The sequence below is a fragment of the Triturus cristatus genome, chromosome 3_1, assembly GCF_964204655.1.
Source record: "Triturus cristatus chromosome 3_1, aTriCri1.1, whole genome shotgun sequence".
NCBI lineage: Eukaryota > Metazoa > Chordata > Amphibia > Caudata > Salamandridae > Triturus > Triturus cristatus.
Window position 1 is genome coordinate 392,421,012 of NC_140583.1, and position 12,960 is coordinate 392,433,971.

General features: G+C 48.7%; 1 protein-coding gene across 2 annotated transcripts in view; it reads left to right on the forward strand.

Annotated features, from left to right (window-relative positions):
- Nucleotides 1-12,960, forward strand: part of MYO5C (myosin VC) — a 1,024,918-nt gene that overhangs the window by 615,463 nt on the left and 396,495 nt on the right. For both annotated transcript variants that reach the window (XM_085644174.1, XM_085644175.1), the window contains exon 25: nt 8,445-8,625. In XM_085644174.1, the coding sequence (XP_085500300.1) occupies nt 8,445-8,625 (181 nt within the window). The remainder of the gene's footprint in view (nt 1-8,444; nt 8,626-12,960) is intronic.

Consider the following 12,960-nt stretch of genomic DNA (forward strand, 5'->3'; position numbering starts at 1 on the left):
TGCCAGCACCCCACTGAAGGAGTAGGCTATGGATTTAGAAGCATTGAGGTGCAAACCGGATATCTCCCCGAATCGAAGAAAGAGATCTGCCACTTCCCCCAAGTCAGCCTGGAGATTCGGAAGTACAGCAGCATGCTGTCCGCGTAAAGCGAGACTGAATGGAGGCATCCTTCCATCTGAATGCCATGTGGGACCATGACCCGTCTAAGGTTTTGTGCTAACGGTTCAAGCGCCAGTACAAACAAAATAGGAGATAACGGGCAACCCTGGCACATGCCCCGGAAGATGGGATAGGCAGAAGAGATGATCGAGCCTGTCTTTGCCCGGGCCATAGGGGCAGTGTAGAGCAGCCAAATCCAGGCACACAGCTCTGGGGGAATGCCCATCTTTGCCAACACTTCCAGCATATAAGACCAACTGAGAGTATCAAAGGCCTGCGATATGTCTAAGGATAAGCACCCCGCTCCCGCCGGTCGGAGCCCAGATACGTGCAAGATGCCGTGAAAACGCCGTAGATTCAGGGATGTACTTCACCGTGGGACAAACCCGCACTGGTCCATGTGGATCAACCGCGACAGGAGTGGAAGAAGGCGGTTAGCAAGAAGCTTACTGAGAATTTTGTATTCTGTGTTAAGGATCGATAACGGCCAGTAGGATGACATATCCAAGGGATCTTTATCTGGTTTCAAGAGGGATGTGACGATCGCCTCTCGAGTGGTAGGGGGCAGCCTCCCCTCCGCGAGTGCTGTCGTATAGAGTTGTAATAATTTGGGGATCAATTGAGGCGAGAAAGTGGAATAAAATTAGATGGGCAGTCCGTCAGAACCAGGAGTCTTTCCATGGGCTAAGGACTTAATAGCTACTCTAATCTCGGCCGAAGTAATCGGGGCTTTTAGGTCGTGGATTTCCGCTGCAGCAAGCACTGAGAGGTTTGCCTGTGTCAGAAAGTCTGTCACAGCATCTGTGCTTGGCGCTGGATGTGCTCCATTGAGTGCCTCGTAATGAGCCCGGAACGCCAAATTTATTTCCATTTGGGTCTGGACTTGTCCGTGTTGTGCGGTATTAATAACCAGGATGGGAGTAGGGCAGGCTGAGGGGGCCATCAGCCGTGCCAGTAAGGGGCCTGCCCTATCAGCCTCCGAGTGCGTACGATGGGTGTATGCTCTGTAGTCCAATAAGCGAAGCCGCTCCAGGGCCTCCGCATACCTTATTCTGGTCTCCTGCAAGGATTCCGCAGCCTGCCCGTCCCTATGGGCCTCTACTTCTTGCTTCTGGAGCACATCCTCAAACTCCGTTAGGTCCCGGACCACTTCCCTACGGGCCCCCACCAAGGAGCTTAGGGACACCCCTCTCATAGACACCTTGAAGGCTTCCCACTCTATGGAGCGGGACGAGGCAGTGCCTTCGTTGATAGTAAAGTAAGTATTTATAGCCCTCTGTAAGGTATCACGGAAAACCTGGTCCTCTAACTGAAGGGGTTGCATCCTCCAAGTCGGTATTGGTGCCGGGGAACGCCCCCACTGCAGGCCCAACTCAATAGGGTTGTGGTCAGACAGGGTGTTGCCCAAATAAGTGCAATGGGAGATCGCAAAGGACAATGACGGTGAGCCCAAGAAGTAATCCAGACGTGTATCCAGTTGGTGGGGATAAGAATAAAAGGAATACTCCCTGTCAGTCGGGTGCTGCGTTCTCCAAAGATCTATCAAATTCCAGCCTCGTGTACACTGACCCAAGGCCGCGGCTCTAGACTGAGCCCCAGTCCCCGCCAGGGGAGGGTGAGATCGATCTAACTCAACATCAAATACAGCATTCAAGTCTTCACCTAGCAACCATGGACAATCACTCCAGTCCGACAAGGCCACAGACACCCGGGAGAGAAATTGGGCATGCTCTACATTAGGGGCGTACAAAGAACCCAGCACTACAGGTGAACCATCCAATAGGCCCCGTAACAGTACATACCTACCCAAAACATCAATCCGGCTCTCTTGCAAGGAAAAGGGGACTCCCGCTCTGAGCCATATTGCAGCCCCTCTAGAGAAGGCGGAGTATGAAGTGGCATAGAATTGACCCCTCCACCGCTTTTGCAACTTCAAGGATTCTGCATGGATCAGGTGGGTTTCTTGGAAACATACAATTTGGGCCTTACGGTGGTGTAATTGGGCCACTACCCGATGGCGTTTCTGAATGGATCCCATACCCCGCACATTCCAGGATATGAAGACATATGACCTTGGAGCCGTCATCTCGCCAGGGTAAAATCACCATCCCACCCCCGCCCCCCACCCCCCATAACCCCGCCCCCCCACCGCATCCCCCCTCCTCCGTCCCCCAGACCATGTGGCAATCCTATAAACAAAAACCCCCTTGCCCAATACTGGGTCCGACGCCCTATCTGCGTCCGACCAAACTGTAAACGGATCATAACTTCAGATCCTGAACCAGTGCTATCGCCTAATGGGGGAGAAGGTTAACAGCACAGTGAATTAACAGTAGCGTATGTAAGTCGTGGAAGCGCCCAAGACAGGGCAGGCCGGGGGACTACTCATACATGAACAAAGAACACAATACGGGCCATTGGCCCACTGAGGGGAGCAAACTACACAGGAGCTCTCACTGTCTAAGCAGTGAGGGGGTACTCTCCCCCCACCTCGCCCACTGAGGATCAGTTTCACCCTAAGAAGGTCAGTCCGGGAAGGTCTCCAGGGGATCCTTGCTCAAGTGCGTGGAATCTGATGGGAACAGCGTCACACTGCCCTCCGTGTCCGAGTCTAAGGAATTTCCCAAGGATGGGCTAGTGCTGATCGGGGGCCGGACAGAGCGAAAGGAAGAGGCCGAGCACAGCGCCTCCCTCTGACCTTCACGGATTTGCTGCTGCTGCGGGACACTGGAGGATGTGCTTTGTGTTAGCATAGTCTTTTTACGTCGTCGCGGGAGTCGCTGCGATTGTGGTCTTGAAGAATCCATCCTCCTAGCCGGAAGGACTTCCGGGAAGTTTCTGTCCAGCCAGTCCCATGCACTGTCCGGGGTGTCAAAAAAGATAGCTCTCTGTTGATGCACTACCTTCAACTTGGCCGGGAAAAGCAGCGCAAAGGGCAGGCCTGCGGCTCGGACCTGTGCCTTGACCTCCATGAAGGAGAAGCGCTTTCGCTGGACCGCCTGCGTGTAGTCAGGAAATATGAGGACGGTGGTGTTTTCCACGCGGAGTGGATCTCTGTCTCAAGCCGCTTGTAATAGGTGGTCGCGATCCCTATAATTGAGGATGCGTGCTAGCATAGGACGGGGATTGGCTCCCGGCGGTGGTCTCCTCGCAGGAAAGCGATGCGCTCTTTCTACAGTAAAGTGGGGGGATAGACCAGTAGGGGCTACCACCATTCTCAGACAGTTTTCAATGTGGGTCGTGGGGTTCGAGCCTTCCACGCCCTCCGGGTATCCCACTATCCAGAGATTGTTGCGGTGCGCTTGCCCTTCCGCATCATCCGCCCGTGTCTGTAGGGCTTCGATCTGTTGACGTATAAGGGACAGTTGTTCTGTATGGGTCGCTACCTGCGATACCAAAGGCTCCACTGTCTGATTCGTGTGTCGTACCTTATCTGCCAGTTTCTTTTGGTCATTCTTCAGGAGGTTCAGGTCTACGGATATCACTCCTTGTTGGCCCTCCAACGCCGACCGTGTGTCTCTGATCTCTTGGAGGATCATGTCCAATTTATCCGAGGACGGGGCGGTCGGCCCCACGCCCACCGATGGACCCGGGCGTTCATCCACGCAGTCCGGGGAGTGAGATCTAGTACTTTCGCCAGATGGCTGTGCAGGTACCCTGGGTTTAGTCCTACCCATGGCGTCGCCCAGGCAAAAGATTGGTTACCAGCTGGGAAGGCCGGGCGATCACTCGAGGGTTACCGCTCCGCAGCCCCCCCTTGAAACAAACAACAGTCCCCGCTAGGTGAGTGGGCTAACAAACAGGCAAGAGGCTCCAGTGCGTAGAAGAACACAAGGAAATGGCTGCCCAGCAGAATATTAGGTCGTCCGGGTCCCCAAAGTCTTACTGAAATGAGGGGTGGGGGTATGGTCCCAATGGCCCCGTTTCTCCTTAGGCAGGGCTCCGGGCGTCCACCCCAGGCTATCACTCCAGCAACCAACATTCCAATTCTGGTCCGAGGGAAGCCGTCCTTTCAAGGATGACCATTACTGGCGCTGCCACCACGCGACTCCTTCCACCGCAGCTCCATGCAGACACTCGGGACCGCTTATTTCCCCAAGCGGTGGCCACCCACGGGTCACAGACCTACACCGGCCGCCTCCTCCTCAGCCGGCCACCACCCGGCCGATGGCCCGCACCGACAGGATCACCAGGGGGGCACTCAGCAAACTCACCCGCCTTCTGGTGCTTAGCGAAGCCCGGGGGGGTCCTCCCCCACGGTTCCCCGGACACAGCAGCTCATGAAAGGCAAGCTTTGGCCACCGCTGGCACTCACAGTGTTTCCGACCCCCTGCCACCGAACCGCGGCACAAAAGGTCTCCGGTTCAGTATGCCGCCAGGCTCTCCGCAGCTCAGCAATCAGTCTGGAACAACAGCCCACACGTTGGGGGTGGACCGGGCGGGCTGCGCACCACGCCCCGGCCAGCCGCGGTCCCCCGGCGGACACGGGCTTTTCAAAGTATCAGGCCGGCCTCCAGGAGGTTATTATCAAGGATCCACTCAATGAGCCCTTCTGCGGACCTCCGCTGGCGAGTCTGGGACCCCCGACACCTGGTTTTGGGCCGCTCTCCGCCAGGCCGCAGTCCGGCAGGGTCGGGTGCCACCCTCCACCGCATGTCGCTTCACGCCTGCGGCGTCTTTTACACCACAGCACCGCGGCTTCGGCCTCTCCCTGCCGCCGCTAGGCCAGAATAGGCGCGAAGCGGGGACAGCTCCTCAGCCGGCCGCAGCGACTCATGCTCCTGCTGCGAACAATCCCACACAGGACGCCTGACTCCGAAGGCAACGCCCGGGCTCCGGACACCCACGCAGCTCCACAGGATTGAGTAGTTCGCAGGATGTTAGAGCCCCGGCCCGGTGCTCAGCTAACAGGCGTCCGCCGCCATCTCCGGACACTAGCCACGCCCCCCCGAAGTCACCACCACTTTAAAGCAACACCTGGGTATAAGTACTGGTTCACTGACCCCACCAAATGAGATAGCATCAAATCAGAAGACCTCTGCCAGAAGGAAGGACTGCTGTGCTGCTACAAGGACTGCTACTCTGCTGGACTACTGCTCTTGAGGAACTGCTTTTCTGCTGTGCTGTGCTGTGCTGACCACATGCATGCTACCCTCTACCCTGCTGAGGAAAGGACAGGACCCATCTCACTTGAACCCAGAATGACTCCAAGGGCATACTGGCTTGTCTCCTGTTCTGAGGTCTCAGGGACATCAAAGACTTCCTACAACCCTGTCACAGCACCTGGACTCTGCCACCTGTGAGTCCTGCCCTGCCAAGTGGTGCCAATCCAGTCCTTGACCCCTGGAAGTGAGGTTTTCTTTACTGCAATGCTCAAGGACGGCACATCGATGCTGTTGTGCTGTTCGGAACCGGCGCATATCACCTGACGATGATGCATCGTCCATCTTCAGCACTGCTCAAAGCCGAAGCTTCCCCAAATGAACAGCTCAACGACGATGCATTGCCCATCTTCAGTGCTGCTCGACGACAAAGCTTTCCTCAAGTATGTAGCTCGACTACGAGGTCTCGCCTACAAATCCCTTGGATGAACAACAACGTATCGCCTCCCTGCTCCTCACATCTCAACGTCAATGTAGCCTCCAGCCAAAGGTACTGTAGTGAGCACATTTTACCTTTTAATGTGTATCTAGCTTGCCCTGCCTAGGATTGCGGTTCTTGCTTGGTCAGGGTGCATACCTCTGCTACCAGAAACACAATTTCTAACAGTACTTAATAGTTGGTGTCTGAGGTCAAGTATTTATACCCATGTGTGCCTTAGAAATGGGGAGAGGCTTCTCGAGGAATGTCGTTGAAGTGCACAGGGGCCCTGACCTCCCTGACTTGGCTCCAGAATAAACTACAGGGGGTATGCATCCCTGTGTGTAGAGGCAGGCACATCCTATTCAAGTGTAAGTGGGGCTGTGCCAAGCTCCTCCCTCCCATCCTGCTAGTGATAATGGACCATCCAGGCACACCTAAGCTCCCTATTGTGTGTGTCTGTCTAGGAGGAATAGCCAAGACTCAACTATCAACTACCCCACATCATGTGACCCAGAGACAGGCTGCAGGCACCAAATGGTTATGGCAGCAAAATGGCAACTTTCTAAAAGTGGCATTTTCAAACTTTTTATTTAAAATTCCACTTCACCATAAGTTAGGTCTTTTCATTACAATTCCAAAGACACCAAACATGAACTGGCTACTCACTCTCACTTGGACATTACAGCTTATTAAATGTAATAAGATAACCCCAGTGTTGTACTATGGGAGAGGTAGGGCTTGCAATAATGAGTTTTTCATTACTAGGACATATAAAACGTAAAGCTATGTGTCCTACCTTTTAGATACAAGATACACTGCACCCTACCCTGCACTCTGGGCTGTTTAGGGCCTACCCTTGGGGAGGCTTATTTGTATTAAAAAGAAAAAGTTGGGCCTGGCAAACTGTTTATTACATCAGGTCTAAATTGCAGTTGGAAACTTCACACAGGGTCTGCAATGGCATGCCTGAGGTATATTTAAAGTGCTACTTAAGTGAGTGGCACATTACCTATTTTCTCTTTTCACACTTGACAATATAAGTGCCGGTTGGGGGGCATGGTAGGCTGCGGCCCTCCGGCCTGCAGTGCTTTAATACCCAGTGTATACTGAACACTACAATATATGTGGTACAATTCATATTAGTGGGGTAGCAGGGATTCACACTTGTGGACACATTAGTAATGTTATTTGCAATGCTAATAAATAAATGCAAAACCAAAAAGTAGGTGGCACAATCAGTGCTGCAGGCCCACTACTAGCATTTGATTTGCATGCCTTGGGCACAGGCAGTGTCACCTTACTAGGGACTTAGAAGTAAATTAAATATGACAAATGAGTATTAGCATTTATTACCAAGTGTTAAAGAAAGAGCACAAGGACTTTAGGACTATTTAGCAGGGGTAACGTGCACTGAGTCCTACAGCCAGCAAAAACAATGTCAGCAAAAAGGAGGATTGAGGGTAAAATGTTCGGTGAAAAACACACCAAGGATGCCAGGTCTAATAGGTATCCAACCAATTTTTTTAATGTCTAAAATGTGCTCTTTTTTTAAATAAGGAGTTACATATTGGTAGGGTTGTAGCACATTGTGGAACCACCAGTGTTTAGCTTATATGGTTTTAACACTTCTTAGAAGCTTTATTGTCAATTTCTTATGTTTCATAAACATTTCAAGTAAAGGAGTGCAGGTGCTGTAAATATTAAGGATTTTTGGGGACTCAGGCAAGACATATTTATGGGCCTTCTGCTCAGGAACAGTTTTTTAAATTTGAATATCAATTTTGTGCTAATTAAAGCTTGCACATGCCAATAATATTAAACTGCACATTAAACGTTTAGAAATGGAATCGCACAAAAACGTTTGAAATATTTTACCATTGGAGAGGGAAAAGGTTAAGATAGAGAAAAGGCAAGAGAAGACACACAAAGAGCACTTTCCATAGGGACACTTTTAAAGATGAGGGTCTCGGACACTTTCCCACTTTGCCCATACCTTAAAAAGTCTCTGGGAAAATAGGGAAGCACTTTAGTTGCTGCATGACAAATTTAAAAATATCCTAATTATTATACTCTTTAAAACTTTACGCCAACAATTAACAAAATGAGGAGTGCAGAAAAGACTGAAATGTTTTCTTTCATGGGGAAATCTGGTAGACAATAAAACATAGGCATACACAGCTATTTTTTTTTCAATTACAATATATAGTGGCACTTCTATAAAAGTGGTTTTTTATCCATTTGTGTTTCTGTGAAAAATGTGCATCGAACATTATACAGGAATTGTATTTTTCATTTTTAGTTACTAAATACTGAACAGCCACGCACAGACAAAATACTTCACTTAAATACCAATCTCTTTGGTATAGGACTTTACAGTGGAACTTCATTCAAAAGAAGGAACCCTAATATCTAAATGCCTTATTTAGATTTTGACAGATGAGATACACTGTGTAAACTTCACAGATAAACTGTCTGCTGTATTACGAGTGCTCATAATAAGGTGGACAGTATACCTACCACAGTTGTGATGGAGTATCACATCTGCCATATTCTGGATAATGCCACAAATTATCTGAATTGTTAATTTATAGCAGCTTAGGACTGCACATGGCATCAACACGTGACCGTTTTTGACACTTGTTAGGTTAGTTAATAATAATTACACTTTATATCATTTTTTCATCTTTGTTTATTTTCACAGAATACTGCAGAAAAGCTTTGAAATCCAGAAGCAGGAGTACGAGACGCAAATCAATCTTCAGAGGGATGAGATAAGAAGTCTGAAAAGGGAGAATGTTGCACTCCAGCACCAAGTGCAAGATGAGCTATCTCATAAAGAGGGTTTAAAACTTGAGGTTGCACAGCTGACACAGCAAGCTAAGGTATGAGGGAGAATGGATGCTGTTGGGACTGAAAAGTCCTCTTCATGGTAATGGGCGTGCACCCCTGCCCTGAGTGCCCAACTGTACTGGATCTTAAATGCTGATTTTTGTTGACATAGGCAAATACGAATGATGTGTGTGTGTCATGACATAGGCCTGTCTCACGGATTGTAGTCTTATTGGACTTCGAGGGTCTCCCAAAACCCTAGCCCAATAGTCGTGTAAGGTTGCAGCCTTCACCAAGGGTTAGGCAGCACGAGCATGGTGGTGGCGGCAGCATACTGATCAGTAGAAGTGAACAGGTCCTTTCTAACCTGTGTCACCGGTGTGAGGCCTACAGGCTCACTCATTTTAACATTTCAGCTGCTGTGTGCTTAACTCACCATTGGCCTGCTACGGTTTGGTGTGAAGTGCTGCGCAGCGCACAGGTGGTGTATCTTCGCTGGGTTTATGTGTGCCTCGGAATGGTACAATACAGGGATTGTGCAGTACTGAGCAGTGTGAACAAGGTGAATGTGTGTGCTGGATGTATATGTGCCTATGAGTGGTACATAACCAGAAGGATGTAGTGCTGTGCTGTGAATGCATGATAAATACATGTGCTGGGTGTATGTGTATCTGTGAGTGGTACATTCATGATGGATGCAGTGTGTGCATGTTAAAGCGCATTTGCTGAATGTAGGTGTGCGTGTGAGTGATAGAGTACATGAAGGATACAATGCTGGGTAGTGCGTGCATGTTAAATACAAGTGCTGGATGTATGTGTGCCTCTGTGGTACAGTACACATGGAGGATACAGTACTGTGCAGTGCATACATGCTGTATACATGCACTGGTTGTATGTGTGCCTGTGAATTGGGATGCCATTCACATGGAGGTCCTGGGTTCTCTTTTAGAGCTCCTGGCCTGCTCGGTGGAACATGGAGAGAAGGTAGAGAGATCCCCCAGACAGATTTGTGTATTGCTGGGAAAGGGAGAGCAAGACCTCCCTGTACACTTCAAAGGTTGCCCTTTGATTCAGTGAGAGGTCACAAGGAAGGGGCCTAGGCACATCTCAGGAAGGAGATGGGGCTGATAAGAGGATCATAAAGATTAGGGTTGGGGGCACTGGGCTAATCTTTTGATGCACATAGCACTGTGGCTGATATTCAGGTGTGAACTCTAGTCACTCCTGTGGACAGTTTTGTTGGATTATCAGCTGTGACGATACCCCAGCAGTGACAGACTGCTTTTCAAAAGGAAAAGGTAACAGAGGAGTGGGAACTTCAAACAAATCAGAACCCCAACGTAAAACTTAAAAACTCAGACCCTAAATCACATTTGTTGCTGGAAGTGGACAATATGAAGGGGAATATGAGACCCCAAAAATTGTCATCGTCCACGCAACTAGATGGGTTGTATGAGGAGGGGAAACTCTATGAGACTTCTGCCTGTGACCAGGATTAGGGCTCAAGGCATGCTAGTCTCCCTGATGGGTGGGAGAACATCACCCAGGGAATCCAAGACCACCTGCCTTGGAGCCTTGAGGACAAGCTCCTGCCTGCTTGCCAAGTCCAGTGTGCCCTGTGAGGAAGAGGAGAGCTTTGTAGAGAATCTAGTTCCAGTGGGGAGCCCTGTCGAGTGGGATGCCTGGGCGAGGTGTGAAGAAACGACTGCTGCACCAACTGGGTCATTGCCCAAGTGCAGGAAAAAGTCAACAACTGCTGTTTGCCAGGAGAGGGCCTCCATGAAATAAGCCATCTGTCCCACTGTTCCAATTGGGCTGGGAACTGCGTAGTGCCGAATTGGCAACCTCGTGCCAGGTTTGACTCCTAAGGAAAAGACTGCTGTGCAGAAAATGCAGCAGCCTTGTGCGGCAGCAGGTGGCAACCCATATGCAAGAGGGGCCGCTGTGGAAAAGACTGCTGTGTGGTAAAGGCTGTAGCTTTGTGTGATAGCGAACTATGACACCGTATGCCAGGAGGAGTCACCAAGAACAATTTCACTGTGTAATCGGCTAGGGGCCCAAAGGCACTGAGTTGCGGTTACCCCATATGTCGGAGAGATTCACCAGGAGCACCAAGGACATCCACTGGTTGTGCTCTTCACTGGGGAAGTGTATTGCGCTGTGGGAGCACCTGCTCACCATCACCCAGGCAAGGGACCCAAGACAATCCGAAAAGAGACAAACTCAACGCTTACCCTGCAGAAGAAGCTGCAGAGAACCTCTGCTTGCTTCCGAAATACAACTGCAATGAGAGACTACTCACTCTGAGTGGGCTGACTCACTTGTACTCAGCTTCAACTGCTGCCAGCACCCACAGATGGGGCACACTCAGGAACTCCAAACTCTTCACACCTGCCACTGTGAGTAAGACTGGTTTAGGACCTGTCAGCCCTAGCTGAATTTGCTGATAAAGTAGCACGGTAGCGGTGGAACACTTTTGACCTTAGGTTAGAGTCATGGTGGACTCTTGAGACTTGGACTACTAGTGGGGCATACCCTGGATGTTACCAATAGTGAATGGGGATAACCACAATCACTAAGAGCGAGGAGTGAGTTGGACAGGGAACCGTCACAGTAACACTAGAGCCCTGACCTCAGGGGAGGACTGTATAATTGTTTATGGATGTTGTATTTTTCCTTTGTGTGGTTAGCAGTAGAAACAAAGTACTTCTCTTTCTTCATAAAAGTGAGTACTTGGCAGGACAATGATTTATTTCTATTCCTGCGTGCATTTTGAATTGTGAGCCTGTTTTCCAATTCCTGTATCCACTTCTCGTCCCCGAGGGAGCCTTAAACTACTTTGACCAGGCTATCCTGAGAGTCAAGTGCAGATGGGGTACAGTGCAGAAGTGGTGTGGCACAGTTGTTAAGGATACATAGTAAGTCTGGCACTGGTACATCAGGAGTAAAAGGCCTCAACCTTCATGATTGGCCTTAGTAACCCCTGCATGCCCTCTAAAAGGGATTCTGAGAAATTCACATTGGGGTGAACTGGAAATTTAGTTGGACATGGATTGTTGTTTACACAGAGTAACCAGAATGCTTCTCCTGCTTCACAGATACTGTCACTGTTTTAATGTAACCTAATCAGATTTTGGAACCCAACATTAGATAAGAAGGGCTTTTAATTCCTTAAGCGGTGATACTGTAATGTTTTGTACTGTTAGTTCACAAATACCATTATTTATAGTATCATAAAAAGTGAATGCAGTTACATGTATTAAATGTAACTTGTACTGTTTAATATGGATGTTGATACACCAAAATGCAATAGTATGGTGTGATATCACACACCCTTTGTCCTTATTGACATCACAGGAGGTGACATAATGGGACATATGACTCTAACTCTTCCCAGAAAGTAATGTCAGAGAACCTTAAACCTGATGTCATCATGATAATTGACATTGCTGAAATTCCATCATAAAATCATGATTAGTATAACAACACAGACAAATGCCTTTTTTACATTCCACTTGTGTTGGGGTGCCAACGTCATATTTAAAAGTGATAGGACAAGTATTTGCCCTGAATTGTGGTGAACCAGCAAATTGAGAGAAAGATGACTCGGGAATGGTGGGATTCTGCTACCAATAATACACTTAAAAAACATGGAATCAAATGGTGCATTTTAAAGCACACATATACATTTGCTAAAAAGCCATAAGCTCTGAAAGGGCACTCATCAAATGTCCAAGTCCATTAATCTATGCCAAGTCAATTAAACCTGATTCACCAAAACGTATGCTCAGACACAAGCTCACACATTTATGCTGCTTATCTCTCACTTACATACTCTCACCCATATGCATGCACAAAACATACATTTAAAAACTATTTTACTCACCTCAACTCCCAGAAAAGGTCCCTTACCAGCTCCCAGTACTACATTATATGACACACTAATAGTGAATAATAACGTATTATTCACAATTAGAAGAATAAAAAGTAGGCAGAAAAGAAGACAAACAGAACTCCAACTACCATAACAGTGAGCTGCCTTTTGTTGCTAGAAAACTCGGTAGAGAGTGTGGGATTACTATAAGTATTTATTAAGTGCACAAGGTACACTGCAGTTGGTGGTCCCTCTCCAGTCAGCAGACAACTGACTCGGGAGGAATCCACCTCTATCAAAAAACAGCATCACTCCAGAACCCCAGTGATGCCAAATTCTATATTAAAGGTACATACTTACATGCTATACTAATCCCCTAAGTACAATACATCTTCCCCCTTTTACTCAAATACAGTATTCTGCCAAACATTTAAAATACAAACACTATACCCACCCAAAGCGTGCGTATATCAAGTTGTGTACAATATGAACACACCCCATGAGGTCCACACAA